The sequence below is a fragment of the Triturus cristatus genome, chromosome 9, assembly GCF_964204655.1.
Source record: "Triturus cristatus chromosome 9, aTriCri1.1, whole genome shotgun sequence".
Taxonomy (NCBI): Eukaryota; Metazoa; Chordata; class Amphibia; order Caudata; family Salamandridae; genus Triturus; species Triturus cristatus.
The window spans coordinates 74541633-74567956 of record NC_140592.1 but is presented as its reverse complement, the minus strand read 5'-3'; the positions used below and the strand labels follow the sequence as shown (position 1 = coordinate 74567956).

Below are 26324 nucleotides of genomic sequence, written 5' to 3'. Positions count from 1 at the left end.
TTTTGACTTGTGGTTAGTGTCATGCTTAGGTTTAGAGTTACGAGTAGGGTTATGCTTTGTGCTAGGGATGGAGTTAGCTTTGTTTAGATAGTTAGGATAGACTAAAGCTAGTGGTAAGTGTTGTGAATGGTTGCTGGGATTTGGTTTTTGGTTAACTTCAAGTTTAATATTAGAACTAGGGTCAAATTAGAACTAGGGTTTAGGTTTGAGTTAGGTCAGGGTTATGGCTGAGGCAACAATGAGTGCCTTGGTTAGCACTGTTGGGACACATTTTTCTCATTCTGATATTTATTGAAGCAGTTTCTTTCCAATTTGTCAGTGAATTTAAGAGCTGTGAATGAAATAAAGGACAGAAGAGCAAATGGCAGCCCCAGCCAACTACTCATTCCTTCAACCCAAGGATCACTCAATGGTGGTGCAGTTGTCTAGATCAAGAATAAGTAAGAGTTATGTGTCACACACGGACCATAACCAAACCTTCCTGATCCCAATCACACATTATTGATTGAAGGTCAGAATACCTGAGCCCCTAACAGCACCCAAACAATGGGTGCATCCCAAAAAACAATGAACACGGTACATGCTGCACTACACAAATGTCTCAGTAACATGCGCACACTATTGTGGTAACACATACCATATGCTATGTTTTTATCAGACATACAGTGTCTGAGTAACACAATCTCACACAACATTATTGTAACAAATTCTCATTTGTTAACATACACTCTGTAAGGAACACATTAGTTCACTAATCACTAATTTACACCATATCACTAACCTACACACTAAAACACATATACATCCTAGTCAGCACGTTATGCAATTTACACACATGCCACCTCAGTAGCAAATATTGTGGTCCAGATGTGCTGGTGGAAAGATTCAATGTTATGTGACCCATCAAATTCTTTGTGGTGGGCCGGATGTACTAAACTTTCAAACAGGCGACCTGCATGAATTCACAGGATCCACGCCTCATTAATATGTATGAGACAGGATTCCTGCTTTGAACCCTTGTGTAAGTCTGCAAGGGAGAGCAGCCATCCATCTATGCATGATATTTACAAAGTGTTCATATTTTAGCCCCTGTCCCTTCAGAGGTCAGCAATACCAAATAAATATGGCAGCATATGAAGGGACTCTCAAGAATCAAAAGTGGGAGGGAGAAGTTAAAGTTCCACTCAACTTCCCTTAAATGAACATGTAAAATCAAAAGGAGTGGAAGAGTTGTGTTGAGATGGGAGTGGGAGAGCAACACCAAAATTGTTGTGAGACCCTGAACAGTGTTGTTCCACCAAAGGCATGTCTCCTGTTGGTGCACTTAGCCACCGATGTTACATTATTGGGTCTTTACCTCCACCAGGAGGGATTGTCTCTTGAATCCGAGACTCTATGGGATCCACCATGTGAGGAAAAAAAGTTAAAAAATACCTCCTACCTTTAGAGACGGCACATTTTATTAAGAAGATCAAAGGCAGTGGTATGACTAAAAAATGTGAGATGTGAAAAGAGAGGTATTAGGTGTCTCTCACATCTATCTCTGGAAGAACCAGGTCAACATGTTTCAGCCAACTTTACGCCCTATGGGTCGATGACTTTCGTCAGGACTGAAAGGATGTTTTAGAGGATCCTTTAATGAAGCCAAATGAAATCAAATGGGACACTTCTCCTCCAACTTTTGAAGTTTTGTTTTGTTTTTTGGTCATATGGGACCCTTTGTCCAGTCCTCAGTTTCTGTTTTCCAAGATGAAGGCTCGAGAGGCTCCACTGTTGTGGAGTGCACTCTGAAGGACTGAGCTCCTCCTCGCTAATGAAAGGAATAGTAATACTGCATCTCTGCACAGATCTATGAAGACCTTCTAAAACAGAAACTAAGTACTCCTTGTAGTCCCCTACATTGGTATGAGAGGCACTATAAAACAAATGAAATACATGTGAGAGAGGGGCTATGGAGAGATGAGAGGCACAGTACGAGGGTGACAGTGAGGGAATCATTGAAGGGCCCCAACAAAGATTGTTGTATCCTGGTGCACTGTAAGGTCATTATTTACTATGATTTAAACGCCACAACGCCATGACTATCAGTGGGTAATATGTATTATGTTTTACATTTTTGCAATTGCAAAGCCTGCCAATTTGTGCTGCACAGATGTTGCAAATGCTAATACCCTTTGTAAATCGAACGCTATGTCAATGATATATGGACATACACACACACACTCACACTGTGGGCCTCACTTAGAGATAGGCAATAGAGGGATATTTGTGAAAACTCTGTAGATGCCCCACACACTCACTTTTCTTGCCCATTTAGAGTGGAGAAACCATTGTTTTACTGATGACAGAGCTACCGACATGCAGGGTATCAGTCAGCGAGAATAGCACTTGGGCTGTAGGGGCACTTCAACACCATTCTCACAGTTCATTTCCTGTCTGTAACTGCCCTAGATGGCACGGGATTCCAAACAGGAAAGTAAGCAATGCCCCATCTGCACTGGGAAGAATCCTCAAGGATAAAAATTGCCCCTCCCCCACAGATGGTTAAAACGAACGCAATGATAAATGTTGTATGCACAATCATTTTATCTTCTATAGAAATGGCTATCAGTAGACACCAACCCCTCTACAAGGTCCAGCGCAACTCTAGTTCTGGGGCATCTAGAGGAGAATTAGCACTAGCAGCCACTTCTGGTATGGAGAAAGAAGAGTTTCTTGAAAAAGTAACACTCTGGGGGCGCAATGCCCTTGTAAATATGCTCTTAGTATTTTAGACGTGTTTGGTGACAGCTATAGTAGCCCCAGGCAGCTCCCACTTGGGGTGTGACGGTACACATTTATCCTACTATTTTTGATGAAAAGGGGGACATTAGGTCTAGTCAGGGGCAATCGAGCCAGAAGGATGAGTATTAGTTCATTGGGCTAAGAGCTCTTATGTTAATTTCATCTGACTAAATTGTTTGACATTTTTATTACAATCCAGCATTCATTTGTCAATAAGCCTAGACTACTTATTATAGGGGAGATTGAGGTTTACTTGAACTTTCTAGCGTTTTTTTTTCATGATGAGTTCATTTGTAAGAAATATGTTCGATTTTAATGCAGACATTTTATAGCCTATAAATAGAGTAATCAATGCAGAATAACATGCACCCATTTTTCCACTGTATGCACTAATGAGGCCCTCTGTATCCGGTGTCCCTTCAATCTCTGAATAACTACCTTGTAGCTGAACCTTGACTGGACCCTGCATTATAAATCTCCCTTCTCTAACAGGATCCATTGAGAGCTCAAACCTCATCCGCGACAGGCTGGCCAATAAAAAAGATCTGCTTGCATTTCGTAGCTTACTGGTGTCGGCAGATTGTTAATTGTCCATTGACTGCTGGGTAAGGTTTCATTCATATAAGCATAAAGAGTTGAGTGAGTTATGCACAGGTGCAAGTTCAAACGGGCCATCACTTCTCTGACCAAACACCCCCAGCGTTAAGCATTCATCCACATTGTTAGCACAGTATCCTATTTCAGACAGTGCCTGACCTTTGGCAGTGCATCCCATCCATACCACAGGGCTTAGGCTCTTTTGCGTATCACTGCTGGTGCCAAGTGTCAGCAAGGGATGTTACATTTTCCTCACTGGAGCTACAAGGGCGCTTGCCCTTGAAGGGAAAAGAGTAATTTTGTCAACGTAAGATCATACCTCAGCACTGGCATCACCTTTGCAATTTATGAAATCAGAAGCGACTGCTTTTTTCGCCTTGCCCTCGAACAAGCCTTGATTTCTTTTCTTTATTTTCTAGCATGGGTCCTCCAGATTCTCCATCTGAGCTCTGGAAAGAACATGCACTTTTATAACAACAGTGGAAAACGCCCACTGCTTACCTGCGGATCTGCCAAGCGCGTGATGTCGGGATACAGGTAGAACATGATGCCTGCCCCGGCTCCTGGCAGAGTGACTCCGCGGATTAGCAATATCAACAGCATGATGAAGGGAAAAGTTGCAGTGAAGTACACAACCTGGAAAGGAGATCATGTAAATTATTACACGTAGAGCATTAGTGATCTTAACTGTTATATACAACTCCTCTTGTGGAGAGATGATGTTCGGGGTCATTTTGCATATTATAATTTTTTTCATTCATTAACTAAATAAATTAAATAAACAAACTCGTATATATCTGCAAAGTTTATCCCTCTGGCATAGGAAGCAGTTAAGATAGTCTCATACCTGCCTTTTCAGAATGCATTCTTTATCTGCCTGATGTTCAGGTCCTACTCATAGATGAAGGCACTCAACAGGTTCCCAGTTTACTCAAGTCACCCCACTGATCATACAACCTCCTTGGGTTCTGGTATGGGTCAAGGTTGAGAATGGATTCAAAAGCTTGGCTAAAAAGTCCTTTTAGGTGGACTTTGATTATCCAGCAATTACCAAGCATTGCTGTACACGAAAAATTACATATGCATGGAGAACAGAGAAGCACCAGCAAGTTAATCTATTGACCTACCTTTTGGAGTACTTTAAGCTTACAAGGCTATACTTGGACTCCATCTTCGCACTTTGTTCTAGAGCCAACCGACCACAGTTTCATGATAAATACCCAATATATGCCATTTTCTATTTTGAGGAAACAACATTATTTACTATCAGCCTCTTATTTTAAAAAGAAGGTGCGAAACAATGGATAACCTAACTTGCTCCTGTAAACAGGAGCCTACATACAAGTTTCTGTTATGAACTAAAAACAACACTAATGGCTCATAAAGACATTCCAAGCATTGTCATGAATTTAAAAGTTAGTCACAGCGTTTAGACAACAATGTCAGCATTTTAATATACCTACATAAAATGGAAAGCTTGAGTTACTAGCAATTAGGAAGTGATACATGCCCCACTGTCATTCAGAATTTCTGAAAGGAAACCCTCCGGGACCCAAAACATACCTAAGAAACTCAATACCCACTTCTGATTCACCGCAAACACCACTTGCTACCACATGCAAAAATAAGTTCTCAGATTGAAACCATATTGTTGACCTGATGGGACACTGGGTTTTTTGTATTTATTACGCATAAGAGATGTCAGACCATGTCCATCCTCAATGTGAGAGGGGCTCCACAGGCGGGCTAAGTTTCATATCTACCTAGCGACAAATATGACAACCCTTCACAGTCAAGTCCATCTTGATAACTATACCCGGCCACCAGGACTTTTAAAAAATAATTCATGGATAGAGGGATCCCTATATGTGCCTTGGATACCCAGTGCACCAGCACAGTACTGAGACTTTTTTATGGCACCAACAAGGCGCTGCAGGTAAGAGCGGTGAGGCAATGGGGCCCGGTAGGGGGGATTTCAAGAGACGACCACGAGGGGAAATTAATTATTTTCTTAATTTTCACTCGTGGTCATCGCTCGAAATCCCCCCCACCGCTCTTACCTGCAGCAGCCGCGGTCAACTTGGTATCCCAATTTAAATTATCAGTCTAAAGTTTTGCGCACTGTTACCAAATAGTTTTGAAGTCTTTGGCCCAAATGCACTGCTGCGCTTTTTCTTTCCAACGACTGGCAGCGAAGGCATGGAACTAGCTACCATTTTATCTACGGACCTCCCCATCTCTACCAGCGTTTCAAAAGTCCATGAAGACCTGGCTATCCGGCTAATCAGCCGGACCCTGCGAGCGCCTAAATACTCTCACAGGTGACAAGTAGCGCTCTACCAGTTTATCGATTGATTAATTGCATGAATTGGCTCAGAATGGTACCAGGAGCACACACAGCTGTATCAACTGGCATAGCAAATGGTAAGGATAGGTCATGTCATTATACAATGTAAGCAAAGAAAAAATATGTGTTCAGTGTCAAAACTATGCTGCTTCTGTTCATACCAACCAAAATCAATTCTCTTTTTCAGCTACTTGCATAACACCAAACATGAGATAAACTGTACCCTGTGTTTGGGACTTCCCTGATGGCAGCCACCTTGATAAAACATTTTTCATGGTTATTACATGGCCCTTGTGATGATTATTAATCTTTAATGCTCAAACAATTTAACAAGAAATTCTGCGATGTGCATAAGTTGGAAAATAGCCAAATTGTTTGGATTTCTCAATAGTACCTGCGATCAGAAGGTCTTTTATGCTCTTGAAGCTTGCTCAGTTACCAAATTTGGCATCGAGGTCGTCCTCAAGCAATATTTGTAAATGTTTTGATCAGTCGCCTTGCTTTACTGTATGCTCTACAGACATCAGTTTAATTCAGGTTCCTTCGTTAAACACATCCTGCAGCCAATCCAGCACACTGAATACCAACATCCTGATCGACTGCCATCGCCTTTGGATTCATATACAGGTCCAACGTCATTTTATGTTCATATCGTATCTCCATGCCAAAAGGTCTACACACTTATTGGACAATTAGGAGATATTTACAAGAAAATGCCATATCAAGGTGTTACGCCACATTTGGCAACGCCGTGCTCCGACATTTTCAAAATGCAGGGATGTGTCAAATATACAAAAATACGCCAAACCCCTGCATTTCCCCGAGCGCTAAAAAAGCTGCCTAGTGCCAGCGAGGGTCCACTTGCGCCATGTTGCAAGGGTGACTGTGCTGCAGGGGCGATTGTTTATGTGCAGGGAGGGACTCCTTCCTGCCCAAAAAACAATAAATAATGGAGATTTGCTCTTTCTATGTGTGCTGAAGAATGCAGCACACATGGAAAGAGCAAAACACGAGGCAAAATTAATAATTTCTCCTCGTTTCGCCATTCTAAGACCAGGTATAACCTGCCCTTCGTTTTTGGCACAGCCCCAGCCATATAAATCTGGGGCAGCATCAAAAAACAATGGGTGTTGCAGTGGAACAGCCACAGCAACATCTATTGCCCGTCCCTTTGCAGCAGCAGACTGCAGCGGCAAGGGGCATACTTACATAGTGGCGTTAAGCCACGTTAAGTGGCTTAGCACCACCTTGTAAATATGGGGAATGGCGCAAGGCCACCGAAGCCTGCAAATATTCCCCAATGATACTGCTACAAGAACGCCTAATTCTGTAGCAGACACTAGTTACCCAGAACGATTTTCTCATTCTGTTGGCATCTGGCTAAATATCTGATGAAGATACATGCCTGCCACTCCATTCCCTTTCACAACCAGCCCCTGCAATATTAGCAATGAGTGAGTCACAACCAGGAAAATATATCACTTCCCTGTTGTCAATTATACGTTGTTACATAGGTAGGCCTGGGCGGTAAATTCCATTCCGCTCGCGGAATTTGGGTAATTTTGCGTTCCGCAGAGAACGCGAAATTGTCAAAAATTCTGCGATCCACGGCTTCGCAGAATTTTTTGCTTGTTCGTGAGTCAAAATGCGTGTTCACCAGATATTTCTCCCCAAGCACACAAACAGCGTTCGCGAACAAGAAAAAAGCATCTCAAACGGGCGGAACAAGCAATTCTGCATGTTCGCGGAACTTTTGCGTGCTCGCTGAGATTTATTACCGTTTTGCAAATTCCGCCACTTGTCTTTCTGGTTATTCTCTTTCGCCAAACCTAGGTTGTTCATGTTTTCTGCCGGCTCATAAACTTGTTCAGACACACTGTTGAACTACTCTTAGAAATCCAGAGTAACTTTCCCTGCTTTGCCTTTCCTGCTGCCCTATTCTAAAATAGTAGGGCAGTATTTGGCACTCACCACCATGCTGATCTTTGTCCCGCTGTCTTGACTCTTTTTTGTCTAGGCTGCTCCCATGAAGTGCAGGGTCAGTAATGATTTGCATAAGATGGGCCTCGGACTAGAATGGAATGGGTGATGAAAAAGAATGGGGGCCTTGCCCGGAAGTTCAAATGTACTCTACCCATGAGAAGCTGGGTCAGTACTGATTTGCCTACGAAGAGTCTCTGTCTAGAGTGCGATAATGGGTGAGAAATGATGAGCTGAAAGGCGGCCTTGAAAGGGAGGGTGTGTGTATGTGTGTGTGTTTTTTATACCAGACAGAATTTCGTAGCAAAAATATTGAGGTCCAAAATATTATGAAGGTAAGTTTACATAGGTATGTATTGGTTTACTTTACTTGACTCCACATATATTTACCACGGCGAACGACATATTGAAATTCAAGGCAGAGGAGCATGTCAGAGTTAGAAGGTACAGGAATAAAAGGTATAGCGAACTGCACCATGTTAAGAAAGGGTCTACATGCTAACCGAAGACCAAGGAGGGATGGGCCCTGTTATTCACTGTTGAACCCCTGTGAGACACAGTCTCTTTCCACATTATTCCCCTTTCATCCTGGAGGACCAGTAGTTTCACAGTACAAAGGTTCGCTATCGAAGTACCCATGTAAATTATCAAGGCCGTCATAGTCATTAAGGAGATAAGCATGACAGCAAAATGACTGATTGGCAGGTCGCCGGGCTGAGTTAATCAGATTAATAAACGTTAACAATAAACAAGAGACCATTTACCTCCCACGGGTACAAGGTCTACAAAGTGCAAATCTGCCACCGTATTGTACTAAAGCACTGTATGACCTATGTTTCATTGGCCAAATATCTCCTATGCAAAGTACTTATAGCGGGTGCATAATCAAATACAGTATATATTGTATTTGTTATAGCATGCTAGCAGTGCTTAATTTGAGCCGGTGGTTTTCAATGCTCGGCACTGGCACTTAATAGTAGGCGCCAGTGCTTATGACAGTCTGCCAAATGGTGGCGCTGTCTACCTAATTTAGATATGAACACAACAAAAGCTGGTTATTCATTCAATATACATTAACAATGACTAATACCTGCCATCTAAGCCATTCTTATAGCTTTGGGGGCCTGGAATAGTCTGAATTGTCATACTTGTAAGAGTGTAATGGTCAGTATTTGTGTTGGTACTGTCATTGGCAGTGCTGGCAGGAGCACTGGATGTTGCAAGCTGCAGTGTTCTCTTGACAAGGGCCCTGGCACCTATTTTTTTTTTACAAATTAGGCACTGATGCTACGTTATGTTATGCTATGCTATGTTACACAAATGGTTGTTGGCGTGGTAGAACACACTACCTCATTATCAGGTAGGGCTCGATTTAAAATAATTGTTATGCTGTTGCTGCCGTGCTTTTTATTTTACTTCTGATTTTCATATTTATCCGAGTGATGTTTCTATTGTATTTTAGCACAACGCTCTTTCTTTGCATTTTGAGCTGCTGGTTCCTTTGACGCTCAACTTTTCTGCCTATTCCCAAATAAGAGAGGCAAGCATTGTAAGCTACACATACACACTAGTTTTATATATTTGTTATGCGTTATAAGTCATTAACTGAATAATTTCTCATTTAAATGTATGGGGTTTCTGTGGAATGCTGATTTATGCTGATTCCTTCACCCCTATGCATGACTATTAATGTCAATGTGTACCCAATCAGCACATTATGCATGCTTAGGGCCAGGAAATGCCATGAACCAATGTACTAGGCTTTGTAAATCATTCATATGTTACACTGTGAGTCGCTGCCTTTGTGACTTGAGGGGTGCTGGCATCAGCGTGAGGGGATTTGTTGGGGCTGCTGGACACAGTCTCTTCTATGGTTCTCGAGATGAAACCAATATCAAATTTGACACTCGAACACAAAAAAAAGCAAATGGATTTAACTAATTATGGGGCTGCCATTCCACTGAATGCCAAATGTAACTTTCCACTATGTATGTATATGTTGCAGGGTGGCGGGCCTCTTTAAGGCAGATGACAGCACCGTGGATGAAAATGTGAAAAATAATACACGTTTCGGTTATTAAACCATTATGCTTTTTAGGTCTGTCCCAACCGAAGACCTTTTGGTCTTTCAGTCAGTCCCCTGCAACCATTGGGTGCTTTAGTTCAGCACCCTTCGGAGATTGCTTGTTTAAAGTGTCGTTCACATTTAGATCCGCCCACAGCAGTATTATGCAGGTTTGCAGTCTGTGATTGGTCAAGAAGTTGCCCATCTCTGGATCACAGCTGCTTTTGATTGCAGTCTGGCTTGCTCCAGTACAGCTGCTGGATGGTTTCCTTTCCATAATGGGAGGCTCTGCAAGCACCAAAAAGGCCCCTACCATTGGGTCTAAACCCTGGATAAAGTTGACAAAGAGTGCAATGTCCAATTAAGCACGGTCAGAAGACCCCAGTAGGAGCATGATATGTGAAGCGGCTATGTGCCTGCTGCTCCTTGTTATCTCCTAGACAAACTCAGCTGAGCAGGGCTTGATGCAAATGGCTAAGACTATTGTCTGGATGGGAAAACTTTTAGGTGAGTTCAGTGTAACACATTGTATTGTATTGTATTGTATTGTATTGCAGCATTTATATACCATTTAAACTCCGAGGCACTTGCCTACATCTGTAGCACGCTGCACCGGGTAGGGTGAGTGGTAGTAGTGTGTTGTCTTCGTTTTGGTCCTATGTGGGAAGTTATGGGATGCAGCGCTTAGCAAAGTGATGGATGAAGAAGTGCGAGGCACCCACACAGATTATATTTATTTTACTAAACTGGCAGCTTAGATCAGCCCTGCAAGCTCCTTTATGGTATTTCTATGATCATAGTGCACTTGGTTGCATGTTTTGTCACAGAAGGAGACTACACACTACAACACAATTCTACACACTATTTCCAAAATAAGCAGATAGGCATGGCGGTCATCTTGGAGATTATTGATGCCTTTAATAAAAAGAAGACATACTGTGATCAAAGTGTACATTAATTTTTTAGACCATTGGCAGGAGAGAGCGGGGTGGACTAGTCCCATAATGTTGAATTTTATTGTTGTGAATTATAGATTATTGAGCTATAGAAGCTCAAAACTCTTTAAGCTAAGACTGGGAAACATCTCACTCACCTTCCCAGTAGATCTGACTCCTTTCCAGATGCAGAAGAAACAGATGACCCAGACAAGTAGGAGACAGAGCGCCAGGTCCCACTTGACGACCCCAACATCTTCGATGCCCTTAGAGAGACTCAGCACGTTGTGCCTAAAGCATAAGAGGCATAAGGTGATTACTAATAGGTTATGATGGTGGTAGCTCAACAACCAACCCGACTAAGTCGAGGAGTGATTTATAACAGGCTGCACATACACAGAAGACTAAAGCCAAATTTACAACTCCTACCCAACAAGCAGCGATTTCCAAAGGATCTAGTGCGGCACTCCCAAATACGGTGGTCTCAAACCTCATAAATAGATCACAAACTGTAGTAATAGAAAAAGAAGAACCATCTAAAGAGGTGCCATAAGCCCAGTCCATAGTTGCCTATCGTCTCCAGTGGCCACCTCCATGCCATCGCAGTGGCAGTGATGGACGACTGCATGATGCCTCTGAAGTCACTGAAAGGCAAGCCTCATCAAAGCAGAAAATGGCTTGGAATGTGGTTTAAGAGGACATTCAGACACACACATATACAAATGCACATATTAAAGTAAGAAAGAGACTATTTGGCAAGTCTGTTGTTTAAAATCAGTAGCAGCCCCTTGATCACACTAACATCGTGATTGAACGCATAGGGCCTCCATACTTGTCCCTGTGTTGTCTGTAACACTGTACGTGTGAAGCGGGGGTTGCCATGAGCTAGGCAGGATGCTTTGGAGTGATGGAAATGAGACAAATGCAACACATAGGCCTGCTCCAAAGAAGTAGCTGGAAGACAGCCACAGCGGGGGGGCGAGGTGTGTGTGCGAGCGTGTATGTGTGTGTGCCGTGGCCACTGCCTATCTTAGTAGAATGTTATAATGTTGACAAAGGGACACTTTCATGCACAAAAATAATCTCCAGCGGTATGTTCCTCTTTCTACATGTAATGCACAATGCAGCACTTGTAGAAAGAGGAAATAATGAGGAGAAATAAACATATTTCTCCTCGTAACACATCTGTTGGGGTGGGGTGGCATTTTGACGTATTGATGTCTGTATGCTTCTACTGATGTGTATTATCTAACAAGAAACCTTTCTTTAAAAATAGAACCTGTTCTTTTAATGGACATAGGCTGATTCCTAAATAAAAATCCTGTTTTGAGAAGTATGGTGGTCTGCTGCCTCATTTTTGACCCAGCAGTATGCAAATTAGCCTTGCAACTAAGTGGAACAGGTATGCCCAGACGTGGGTCCTGTGCACTCTGTGCCACTGGAACTAAGCTATACCTGGCTTATGAACCCTAACAATGGTGAAATTCACTCTGAGTTGCTTGTGTTCTGGTTCAGGGAGGAACCTGCTCTTGCATTTCGGGCTGAACTATTCCTATTGGAGCAGAGTCCAGAGTGAGTTGCATACAGCAGCGGCCCATGCAGGTGGGGACGGGTTGGGGAGGGATTCGACTGAAATGCGGCCCGAGTATTTGTCATTGACTGAGATTAATTCAATTAATACATTTCACTTCAACACTTCAGCTGCTAAAACCACCTGAAAACCCAGAAAGGAATGAGAAACTCCCCCACAGAGTTACTGATCTACCTTATATAATTAATTCTATGAGAATAATGAACCTTCCAGGCCCAGACTGTGACACTCATAATGAGGCAGCAAGTGCCTGATTCACAAAAGTAACTTACACTTTTAAGGAAGTTGAGTAAGTTAACTACTTTTTGTACTCAAAAACTGCACTTTTATGGAAACTTACACTTTTGAAGTAACTTACCTTTTTGTAGTAAGCCCAGCACTACACATGGCCAACCACAGGCAGCGCCCGGATACGCTCACAAGCAGCGCTTTACAAATCTACGGATTAATTGATTGACTGGCACTTGAACACTGTCCCATAGAGAATAATTGACGTAGGGACTTACTACGCAACTGTAAGTTACTTCAAAAGTGTAAGTTACGACAAAAGTACAGTTTGTGACAACCAAAAAGCAGTAAAATCACTCAAAAGTGTAAGTTACTACAAAAGGGCAATTTGTGAATACCGCTTCGTAGTAAGTTTTGTAGTGCTACTGTAGTAATAAAAAACGTACTACAAAGTGCAGTTTGTGAATCAGGCCATCAGTGTTCAACTAGGGTGAAAACAATTCTCAAAGATATTGAGGAATAGACCTAGGAATTTTCTGAAATCTCAAAAAAGAAGCAACCTACCAACCTTTTACGAGTAAGTTGATGTTTAAGTAGGTTACTACTTTTTATTCTGGAACAGGACCTTGATGAACAGATCAAATGATAGTCACAATTTTTGAGGAGGGCCTTGAAATGTTATTTTTAATTAGAAAACATGGGGGAGGGTTAGAACCACCAAGAACAAAGCTCTAACTCTAAAAATGTACACCAATCAGGCATAAAACTTGGCCGTGTACTGTTGCCACGCTGTTTACTCTCTACTGTTAGCTGATGCTACTGACCCGATCCGCGTAGCCTCATTCCTGTAGGCCTCCAATGCCTCTGTAGCACTTGTATTATATACAATTGAAAGAAGGCTTGCCATCAATGTCAGAAAGATGAAGGAGATGATTTTTGGGAAGAGCAGGGTTAACCACCCTTGGTTTGCAAATGGTCAAAAATTGAAACATATAAAATAAAATATAGATACTTAGGTGTAATGTAATCTTCGCTCCCGCCTTGATTTCCATTCCTAGTTACCTAGGACTTACCTGTGACAGCGCCCCCAAAGAATGGAACGACCTCCTACTACTTATCAGAGCTGCCTCCTCTCCTGTTGAATCCCACAAGAAGTTGAAGACCTGGCTTTTCAAATAACCCCCCGCCCTAGGTTTGGCTACGCCACCACACCTGACCAGCTTCTGGATACCCTCACAGGTAATAGCGCACTCTACAAATACAGATAACATAACATGTACTCATGAAACCCAGGTATCGGTAATCTAGTCTTTACCAAACTCTACAAATTATGATGTTCTATGTACAACACTTCATGTATGCTTGTTTTGTTTGGTAATGTTTTCGTAAAACATAAACAATAAAGGTAGCTACCTAAAGCAACGCAGTCATGCACAAATACCAATGGCCATCTTGGAATGGTTTTAGTTATGAAGTTTTACAAAATCCATTCAAACATGGAAGTGTGTCTGGGTGGTTGTGTGTGTTTTATGGCCACTGCCTATCTTAATAGAATGTTATAATGTTGCTAAAGGGACACTTTCCTGCACAAAAATAATCTCCAGAGGCACAAACATATTTCTCCTTGTTACAACTCTGTTGGGATGGGGTGGCATGTTAATGCATTCATGACTGCATGCTTCTCCTGAGGTGTGCTATCTGACAAGACAAAATTCTTTTAACCTGTTCTTTAAATAGCCAAAGGGGGTGGCTTGTGTGTGTGTGTGTGTGTGTGCATGTGTGCGTGCGTGTGGGATATTTTACAAAAACAATTCCAGAGATGGTGGTTACCAGCAATGCATGCCCAAAGCAAGCAGTAGTGAGGGTGTGGTACTAGTGTCTGGGAGCTGCTGGGTATCATACAAAGGAAAACAGGGTTTAGAAAGTGAAAGCCCATTTTTTTTAAAAAAAGGAAACCACACACATCGGTCCAGCACTCCCTGCCGCAAAAATGAGGCTATTTTTTTTATATTGGGGATGACATTGTGTTGGGGCAAAATGCAGTCACTCACACAGAAGGTAAACAGTGGCTGAATTGGTTGATCTACTGACCCATGCTGTATACTATCGAGGGCAGAAACAAAATGCAAAATACCCTACCAAAGACCACCAGATGAAGAGGGCAGATGAAAAGGCCATGCATGCATATATCAATACGTATGTGTTTTGAAGTAATTTTGTTTTCAAAACTCGAAGGACTTGGCTAACTCCAGATCTGTACATTTTCTCTGTAAAGTGTTTTGGTGCATCTAATAACTTGGCTCAAATATATCATACACCCAAAATAAAACAAATAGATTAACAGGATGTTTCTAGTTTCCTGCCCACTGGGTAGCACTCTTTGAGGCTGTGCTATGCTGGCCTGCATTGTCCTGGCAGAGTTTGCATCTCCTTAAGCACTGAACATTCCACAGGACAGCAGTGCATGACTCTTTTAAAGACACCAGTGGTGTTGACACGTCCCTGAGGCAATGAGACGCCTATGGGATGTTCCAAATACACTCTAGGTGCTATATATAGATGACATTTCATATGATCTATTTCACACTGTGTGGGTATAAATTTTTTGAGATCACTCTACCATGCCCTACAGAGCCAGATGGTTTCAAGAGTTCCAGTGCATGTCTATTAACTGCATACTGTAATTTCCATTATAGCTATGCACATATTTGTATCCTGCAATGTATGTTTCTTACCAAAAACCCCAGAAAGACTGATTGCAACATTAAAAGGGCTCCGAATGTAACTGGATATATTCTGAGAGGTGCATACTAATATCAAAGCTTTGCACAGATTTTGGATTTGCCAATGTAACTCTCTGATCATGCAACTTTATGTAGGTGACTGAACAGTACTGGTTTTCAATTACCACTGTCTGTCTGGCTTGCTTTTTACAAAACACTGGGAGGCCCCCTCCAAACAAATGCACCGCTTGCACATTTGTGAGTCACCACCATGGCCAGCAGACGAGCTGGCTACTTCTGGAAGTCCACTCAACTCCGGAAATACAGCACTAGGCTGGATGAGTTCTAGCTTTAGGAACGACATATAATGCGAATTGTCAGAGATATATTTCAATAAAAGGCTACTGAGGTTTTTTTTAATTCAGTGAAACTAGAGACACACCAAGGTGAGGATAAAGACAGCTCCAGAGTGTGGTACCTTTATATACCAATGTCCGTCCCACTTGCTCATTGTGTGGTTGGTGTAGTGTCCACTCTTGTGAGCTTGCTGGAAATTAGTGTCCTATGAGGTTGACCGTGTTTCACTCTGAGCTGTAGATGAATGACGAGCTGATTTCTAGGTGTGTTGCATCAAGTCAACTCTGCTGGAGAAGGGGAACCAGAGCATCTGGTTCAGCAAGAAGTAATGTGGTCTCTTATATTCGCTTCAACGATGATGCCTGACTTTGGAAAAGTATATTAACAAAATGGGGTGACCCTGTGTCCCTAGGAACCTGGGTATTTGATATATAAAGAACAATGGTTCCCTTGGGTAGAAACAATGCGTATTGCGGTTAGCTATAGTTACTTCAGCATAACATATGATACATTTCTGAAAGCACGAACATTTCTTAAGCAAATGGGGGAAGGAACAAGAATACAGAAGAAGGGTTTTTCATTAATTTATGTATCAGAATTGATAGCATTCGTTATGCAAACCAAATTACATACAACAAAAATACATTGCAGAATTTTTGCACTTCAAAATTCATACAGTGATACACAATGGTGAGATAGTAGTGCTCAGTGGTGATATAGATACACAGTGCAGTGAGATGGTAGTGGGGGGATGCGGTTTGTTTTGGAGGGCCAAATTCAAGAAGCAGTGACAAGTACGTTAAACAAATTATATAGTTGATAGCGACTATGTCCTGCAATCTGTGCCAAAATAGATCGTCGACGTTTCAACCCTATGGGCGCTTGGTGGAGTGTCACAAGTGGGTCTTCATCAGGACTGTGGAGGAGGAGAGGCCACCCTAGAATTTCATGGGCGGTCAAGGCAATTGATTGAAGGGGTTGGTTTATTCTAGCAACATGTCAACTGTGATATGAATTGCACAGAAGATCAAAAAATAATTCTATTCTGGTAAAACGGAGTCCTCACTGCACTGTGTATCTATATCACCACTGAGCACTACTATCTCACCATTGTGTATCACTGTATGAATTTTGAAGTGCAAAAATTCTGCAATGTACTCATCTCGCTGTTGTATGCCACGCTCCTCAGTTGTAAGTAATGGCATACAATCCACATACTTCGACAGGGCTGCCCCCGTTTCCACTACTTTTTGTTCTTGTTCTGAAACCACTCCTTTACCAATAAAAACATTCTAGTTATTTTTCTGGGTTTAAGGCCAGGGATACTCACATTAAATTTACTTCTTATGCAGATGAAATTATTCTGTTTATATCAAACCCAGATTCGTCTATTCCTGCATTTTTCAATTAACTCAAACTTTACTCTGAAGTTTCTGGCTATAAATGAAACATAGATAAGTCTGAAGTAATGCCATTAAATAAACACTATATCAAACAACCTTTTGTTCAGCCGGGCCTTTCCTGGAATTCAAATAAAATTAAATGTTTGGGAATAAGATACTGTAACAATATCAGGGATACCCCTCAAGGCTATCTCAGAAGCTCTGCTTTCTAAGCTCTGCCATTCTTCTCACAAATGGTCTCCATTATATATTTCATGATGGGGTCACTTAGACACTGCTAAAAGGATGCTCCTTCTTATTATTCATTACTTTCTCGTGTTGTTGCCTGTCATAATATCTAAAGGGGCTTTGAGTCAACTGAAAAATCCTCTCAAATTTTTAGGGAATGATAAATTGCCTAAAATCTCGCTATAGAGATTAAAAACTTCCCAAGGTATCTGATGGAGTTAATTTCCCTGGCTTCATTACTCACCATGAGGCTTTTTGCATTAAGGAAATACAGTGCCTTTTGTCTGACTGTACCGCTTCTACTCCTAAAGTATCGTTCAGTCTGGAATGTGCAATGATTTCTCCTTTTATATACAATCACATTCTCTTCATGCCAAATCTTCCTACGTTTTGGCTACCAACTACTGTATCACATTCTTGTTCCGTAGTAAAGTCACATTTAGTTTCTCACCATACCCCCATTAATAATTTCCTAAAAAGCCCTAATTTGCGTTAACACACGGCTTTTAAAAAATGGCTGGACTCTGCGATGGAAGGCATGGAAGAACAAAGGCAAACTCCTCATCCCACAACTCTTTCACTCGGGTTCCATTATTCCATTCGGCACTCTCTCTACTTCATACAATCTCCAATGTACAATGAGTTATCTACCATAACCACAGCGCTCTTTCACACCTCACCTCATTGCTCCTTCCCACAGCGGCTCACCTTCTCGTCCAATTTAATCAAATATACATTCCAAAGCTGCAATCGTATAGAAACTGATCAGATCACCTATCCCTGACACAGCAAAACCCACTATCAAAAAACACAAATTGGGAATTTGCCTTGTATTCTGTATGATCTATCTCACTGTGGGATAACATCTGGGAGAAAATACATTCCACTGCTCTCACTGCTAGTTTAACACAAACTTTATTTTTTTCTAAAATAGATTATTTTATACCACTGTTAGTCTTTTCAAAACTAAGCTTATTAAACAAGATACATTTTGGCACTGCAATCCCATACAGGAGCTTGTGTACCTATGTTTTTTTCTTGTCCTGTTCTCTCAACTTTCCAGTCTCAGGTTTGAGACAAGATTAATGCCATAGTGCAGGTTTCCATATCTTTTACAAACGTGGGGAGTTTTCTTAGTGGCATGCATAATGTCTCGGCTATCGATAAGTTGCCTGCGAAACTAGTTGATCTTCTATTTTCAATTGCCACACAAGTTATCACTTCCATTTGGAAGTCTGAAGACGCTATTACTAATCAATGCTGATGGAATATAGTGTGCCACCATCATGGACTGAACCAACTTAATCTCAGTTCTCCAAGATAAATCAGTCAAGCACAACAGGATATAGTCATCACTTACTGAAAATCTGTCTCATAATGCTATGAATAATGCCTCTTTGCGTTCCGGTTAATGGTTATATTTTTCATTTTTAATCATTTGTATGCATTACTAAGTTGTATTCATTGTATTTAGAATCTTTTATGCTCCGCCACAATTTCTTCTTATTTATATCGGTTGCTTTATTATAAATTTGACTCATTTCTTTCGCCTCTCTTTCCCCGTTATCACTTCTTTCCCTTTACCCTTTCCTTTTACTATATTTTATCTTCAAAAACCTAAATGGCATTGCCTTCAGCAATACAATTTAAAAACACATACAATTAAAAACAAAATAAAATACAATGATTTCTGTTTTTATAACATATGAATAACTTAAATCTCTTCTTAGTTTACATTTCCAAGCACCTCCTTTATGAAACAGCAATGTTGTATTTAAAATATTATTTTTCTTCACTTAAAATCTTTACCTTAGGTGCAGTGGGGAAGCTAAAGTGGGACAGAGTGTTCACTTTCGAGCCAAAGAGTGTTTTTCAGTTGAACATCTCTTTTAAAAATTGACTTTTGTATTTCACTCGTTCATGTGATCAAGCCTCTTTTCAATTTGAAATGTAGCTTATTGCCATTAAATGTTGATCAATTTTTGGGCCCATGAAACTTTTCTACCGATAGGTAGAGATACATCTTGAAAAGATTGGAGGCAAGAATGAGCCTATTGGGATTGCATACTTTACTTTGCTGGCAGATGATGTTAAAGGACAAATTTGAAGACATTGTGAATAATCTGAAATGAAGGACTGTATACAAACTAAAGCAAGAGATTCCCATACATTGAGATGGAAGAGCATGTCCTGGTCTCCTCTATATAATGCAGACTCCCATAGGGTGAGTAAGGCAGTAGAGGTATCATTGATTGCTTAGGGAGTGTCTTAAATCTGGACGGTCAGATTCATTGCTATAGTTAAGACAGTAGTTTGAGTGTCGGCAGTCAATTATATGGCCAACTGCTCACTAAGATATTGTCATAATGGTGTAACATTCCCTTGCAGAGTGTGTATATCTAGGCTTAGGAACACCGATTAATGGAGAGGTTTGGGAGAACTTATTGTTTTTTCCTTTTCATAAAAGGTTTCTTATTTGTAGCCTGCTTGAGGAGCAGAGGTACTCAACCATATGAGGTGGAAGCACTCATAGTGACAACAACAATTTTGGTCATTGGTGGGTCACACAAGCTCAAAAGATTTCCAGGATGTGAGCTTTCAAGTTTAGGAGCACGGAAATGTTCCATTCCCAACTCATCGGTCAGTGTGATGAAATTCCTGAATGCAGGTTTGGAAGAGGCAGCTTAAAATAACGGATTTGTTCCCTCGTCTGATAGTGTTAAGATATTTTCCATTGTGGTGGTGAAATGTGGATGATGGTTGTTGCAGTGCGATTGAGAAGGCTCAATTAGATGCTATGTGGAGAAGTGTGGCTCAATGGTTAGAGCGACAGACCCTGATGCAAAGGTCTGGCCCGGGACCAGGGTTCAATTCCCCGCCTCGGCGGGTCTTGGGCTCAAAAATTCCACGGACCTGACAATTCTCGCCTCGGTGCCTATTTCAATCATGGAGTCCCACTCTGCAACTCTGGGCAATAGCTTGTTTAATCTCCACAACGGCCCCCACAACGCTAAGAATGCCTGGCCTCCACCTTGGGGGTGCCCAGGAGTGGACACCTCACAGGGAAAGCCAGGATGGGTTCCACAGCGGTATTCGTACAAGCGCCTTGAGACCCTTGTGGGTGAGTAGTGCGCTATACAAGTATCAATTTACATTTACATATGTTAAGGAAATTTGTAAAGCACATAATAACCAAAGGTTTCATGGCACTAAACCAGTGTGAGCCAAGAGGTCTTAGGAATTATCCAAAGCTTGGTAAAGAGTTAGGTTATGAGAGTTGCCTGAAAGCACAGAGGGTGGTTGGATTGTGGATAGCTTCTGGTAGGGAATTGCATATTTAGTCGAGCATACGGAAAAGCTACAATCACCAGTTTTAGTTTTACTGAATTTTGGGACAGCTCATAAATTAACTGGTCATGTTCATATTGTTAAACGGGAGCTACTACTCTTAAAATTATTCCATATAAAGAAAGAGCTTGACCATGGAGGGTTCTATAAATAGGGTTCTAAAAACAATGCAGACTGTTTTAAATTGAATGTGTTGTTTTATAGGCGGCCAAAGTGAGAAATGAAAGGTGGAGCACAACAGAATCCAGAGACCCTCATAATCAAGCTTGCAGGACCATTTTGGAGGATTATAAATTGATGTAGTTGGTAGTCACGGAGATCTGTGCTAAAGAGAGTAAGCATAGTATAAATGCAAGACAATACGAGTGGAAACAGCTTGTTTTGTTCTATCATCAGTAAAGAATGGAAAGTCTTTTCTAATTATCCTGAGATGGAAAGCACAGGTGGAGACAACAGATGAGATGTGTTTGGCCATGGGGAGATCATTGGCTATTATAACTCTTCTAAAGATTTTTAAGGATGTTGTGGGTGAGGGAGAGAATGAGGGACCTTCACACCTCAGTTATAGAGCAGTCAATAGGCCTCATAAGTTACTCTATGAGGAACGCAGAGTACCTTCCGAAGCGATAAATGAAGGAGGATACTTAGCCCTTGTTGACTTTAATGGTACATTTTGCTAGTAGTAGTTCAAATGGGGAAAGAGAAGCAAGCGGTAAGTTGATTGTAGCCAATGGCAAGACTGAAACCCTAGGCTGCCAGCTCTGATTGGAGTTGATTAACTTATAACATTTATAATAGGAACTGAAGTTAAGGACTTATTGGTCAGGCCCTCGGTGTAAGCTATGTAAGTTTCAGTGGAGGCAATGGTGTGTAATTTGTAGACTGATAACAAATCACAGAAAGCACAGGTACCTTTACCAAAGAAGGGTACAGTGCAGTTGACCTTTCTTTCCTGAATAAAAGAAGTACTGGAGCATGTGAGTTGCAGCCGTAGGTTTGCTTGGCACAGTTTGAAGCATGGGGTTTTGCTATGTTAATTATATGATGTAAAAGAGGGAGGGACCTGGAAGATCCCGATTTATTGGAGAGAGCTTTAGGTGGAGGAGAAAGCAGAGATACCTGCCAGGGAAATGAAGAGACTGAAGGTTGCAAATGAATGATTCCCAAGGAAGTTCAGTGAAATTAAATTAACAATTGTACGGCGGCAATACACTCGTTTTTATAGGTTGGGATCTTTAAATGACACTTGCCTGATTGCCAATGAAGGTAGCTGATTAATTTGTAGCCAAAAAAGTGATCCAGGGTAAAATCGTATGCTGGATTAATAATGAGTTTTATGTATTGCTTAGTACTGAATATTTGAAGTTTTTCCTTTTTATAACATTTCTAACACCTTAACAAGCTCAGTGAAGAAGCTTTTAAGAGTTGTAGAGTTGAGTTAATCACAGTTCATACCCACAAACTTAGAGCACCTTGGGGTTAGAAGTCGAAGTGTCTCTGTCAACGATGTGGCTGCTGAGTACTGCAATAATAGAGGGGCCGATTCACAGAACGAATATGAGACAAAATCCTAAACTTACTACTTTTGGTATTCACAGGAGGCATTTAGTAGTAGTAAAGTTAGGATTTTGTCTTAAGTTTGACTTAAGACAGACTTAAGACAAACTTAAGACAGACTTTAGACAGATTTAAGACAAACTTAAGACAAACTTAGGACAAACTTAAGACAGACTTAAGACAGACTTAAGACAGATTTAAAACAGACTTAAGACACACTTCAGACAAAATCCTAACTCTATTACTACTAAATGCCTTCTGTGAATACCAAAAGTAGTAAATTTATGATTTTGTCTTAGATTACTTCTGTGAATTGGGCCCAGAGTGTGGGCGCCAGAGCAAAAACAAAGAGTACAAAGGCTTTAGCATCTTCTCCGCACATCTAAAACAGATTGCCTGAGAGGACCTAATCTCAACAAGTGCCTTTCGGTTGATGAATGGGTTATCATTATTATTATTATTTTTAGTTTTAAATAGCGCTAGCTAGACCCAAAGGCATCAGAGCGCTTTGCATGATATGTGATAACGTTTACAAGAGGTACATGAGGGGATTACTCCTTACATAATCCAAAATCTCCAACACAAATACTATTCATATCTGTGGCTCCGGCTTGTAGCTTCAAGTTCAAATCCTCTCAATGAACTCTACATTGAGGCACTCATGGGCTTATTTACAAGACCCTTGCGCTGCCGGTGCGTCACTTTCAAAGTAACCCACTGGCAGCGCAAGAAGCTTGTAAATAAGCCCCTCAGTATCTGTACTCTTCACATAAATCTTTCCTTGGAGCAGGACTGCTGCACTGACTTTGTCCTTGAAGTAAGACTTCTCTACCCTCAGAATAGTTTCAAGATACTACCTTCGAAGAAAGAGTTTGATTTTAATCAGAGTCTTTCACTCTTCATACTAATGATGGATATTTTAGACATTGTGTCTTTCTATAGCAAATTTTAGGAACCTATTTTTGCTTGAGTGTGCATTTTATATCTGTAATCTCTTAATATATGGTTCAGAATGCAGCACTCATACAAGTAGCAAATAGTGATTATTTAATGACTGTTTATGTGCAGGAAGGGACGCCTTCCTGCACATAAGCAATCATTCATGAGGTTTTGCTCTTTCTATGTGCACTGAAAAATGCAGCACACATAGAAAAAGCAAAAACAAGGAGAAATAAAAGTATTGCTCCTCGTTTCGCCATTCTAACGCCTGCTCTTGTATGGCGTTAGTGTTTGCCGCTGCTCCAGATTTTTAGATACTTGTAAATATGGGTCAGTGTCAAAAAGCAATGGGTGTTGCGGTGGAACGCCCACTGCAACACCCATTACACGCCCCTTTCACGCAAATACCTGCGTGAAAGGGGGCCATATTTACTAAGTGGTGTTAAGCCACAAAAAGTCGCTTAACGCTACTTTGTAAATATGGAGCAATGCATTGCGCCACAGGAACGTCATTAAAATTGACGTTCCCATGGCGCAATGCCCTTGTAAATATGTCCCAAGGTTTATTGACACTGACAATGTCCCCCAATGTTAGGGGTACAATTCCAGGTCCACAGGATGTTCACAATGCCATCTTTCTACATAACCATTGGCCTAGGTGTTGCCAAACTGCCCAGCTAGAGTGCCTCCTACTGTAATGAATACAGACACTTTGGTGGAAAAACTGTTGCAGCAGAGAAAATACTTGGTCTATGTGCCACACCAGAGTGATGGACGAAAATACACTTGTCACTATCCTAATAATCTGCAACATTTAGGGCTGCTTTTACCATTAAACTGCCTTCCCACTTGTGCATTTTTTTCTCTCCTATTTCTTTTCTTTACCCACCACCTCTGCGTTTACTCTTGCAAGGCCAGGCCAGGGGCAACACAAGCTGTGCCTCACTGATCACCTAGTTAAACATTCCAGTGTTTGCTTCACCTGCTCCGTGACACGCGTGTTTGGATTTTTGCAAACACGAGCTTTTTGATTACTACAGGTTGTAAATCTCAGGTAAAGGATTTTTCACGAGATAAATAAACTCAAATGACTGCTTTCTATTGCTTATAGCAAATGAACCTTTTTTTAAGCAGAAAAAGGATTACATAGCAAGCATAAGACACAAAACCTGAGGAAGATGTACCCATCCAAGCATACAGACCAAAACATGGAAAGTACAATGTGTCCGGCCTGGTCACACATTGCCACTTCCGACCACAAAAGTTACCCGTGGGAAAAACTCAGCCTTGAGGTGAAATAACATTCTGCCCAGCGAGGAAACTGACTGTGCCATGCCCTTTAACTCCACTGCCACAAGAAATCCACCCCCAGAGCTTCTTTTTAACCAGAATGTCCATGAAGGTTAGCCCTAAGGCCAAATGTTAGGCCATTCATTACATTCTTTGCTCGTTGTGGGTGGCTAAAGACACAAGACATGACTTGCAGGTTGTGCATTTTGGGATCAGCGACGTCATCCAGGAGGAGAAGAACAAATCCCATTAGAGGAAGTAAAGCCATTCATTCATCCATCCCTGCTGACAAAGACTGTCGGAGGTGATTACTTTTGCACTCATTGACTTCATAACAACTTAGACAGGAAAGGACCTTTAAATATGTCTATTTCTGCTGCAAAAGTATCAGAGGACACCCTCTCTAAATAAAGGCTATCAACTATAAGCTAAAAGAAACAAGCATTGGCAAAGCTAATAGTTTGGGATTTGCCAAATAAAATTTTCTTCACGAGCAATAGCAAGCACACAGAGGGGCATATTTATGACAAAATGTAGGAGCCTGGGGCTGGGCCATATTTGGCAGCGCCGTGCTCAGACATTTTCAAAACGCAGGGCTGCGCCCTATTCATAAGAATACAACACGCCCATGTGTTTTCCCTAACACTGCTGCTAAAGTTAGCTGCCTAGTGCCAACACAGGCACCCTTGCACCATAGTGCAAGCGTGCCTGCATGGCGATCTTTCACTTCTATGTGTTCTATGTGTGCGGCATGCCGCAGCACACAGAGAAGTAGCAAATCATCATTATTTAATGATTGTTAACAATCATTAATGGTGTTTTGCTCTTTCTATGCGCGCTGCAGAATGAACAGAAAAGACAGCACATATAATAAAAGCAAAAACGAGGAGAAAGAAAAATATTTCTCCTCATTTCACCATTCTTACGCCTGCTCTTGCATGACATTAGTATTTGGTGCTGCCTCAGATGTACACTCCTTGTAAATCTGGGGTAACGTCAAAACAAATGGGCGTTGCGGTGGAACGCTCACAGCAACACCCACTGCACGTCCCTTGCACGCTAAGTGATGCGCGTAAAGGGTCCTTATTTACAAGGCGGCGTGAAGCCACTCAAAGTGGCTTAACACTGCTTTGTAAATATGGAGAAGGACATAGCGCCAACAGAACGTTGCTAAAGGTGGCGTTCTGGTGGCAATATCCCCTTGTAATTACACCCCAGAGCGATTACAGTATGGAGAGCAGTAATGGAAGCTTTTCGGCAGGAACAACAAGAGAAACAGCACAGCCAGCACCTAGTGCAATGTTCCCTCAGACAAACACAGAGTAGGCACAACCTTCGGGACAGCAGGGAAGGTTCTCCTGGGCAGCAGAGAGAAAGGGTGCCCAGTGAGGATCAGCCATGGGTATTTCTCACACCCAGAACAAGAGACGCCTCAGAAACAGCATGGTGGACTTTTCTCATGCCCAGGTCAGCTGCAGCATGAAAGGAAGCAGAGAAAACTTCCTTAACATAGAGGCAATAGGTGCACCATTTGCCGCAGCAGCAGCAGTTCAAATGAATGGTGGATGGTTAATTGATGGTGTCTACCGACCAGATGGTGAATGTTGGCCAAATAGTAATTGGATAGTGAACTAAGGATGTGTGGCTAGTGAATGTAAAATGGATGGATTAATGGAGAATGCATGGTGAAACGTTGCTGAATGAATGAGGGTTGGACAGCAAATAGTCAACAGATTGGTCATGTTGAATGGATGGTGGGTTCTGGATTGTGACTGGATGCTGAAATGAGAAGTGGTGGTGAATGTTAAATGGGTGGTAAATGATGAATAGATGGTAAATAATGTTTCGATGATTAAACACATAGGGGCATATTAACAAGGGCCATACCTCCGCTTTTTTGGCTTTTAAAGCCAAGAAAGCGGAGATAAAAATATCACCCTATTTACAAGAGG

At 41.5% G+C, this 26324-nt stretch overlaps 1 protein-coding gene across 1 annotated transcript in view; it reads right to left on the bottom strand.

Moving 5' to 3' along the window:
• Positions 1-26324, bottom strand: part of SLC6A6 (solute carrier family 6 member 6) — a 271368-nt gene that overhangs the window by 67960 nt on the left and 177084 nt on the right. The window contains exons 6-7 of the mRNA XM_085624442.1: positions 10867-10999; positions 3883-4017 (exon numbers count right to left, since the gene is read on the bottom strand). Of these exons, the coding sequence (XP_085480568.1) occupies positions 3883-4017; positions 10867-10999 (268 nt within the window). The remainder of the gene's footprint in view (positions 1-3882; positions 4018-10866; positions 11000-26324) is intronic.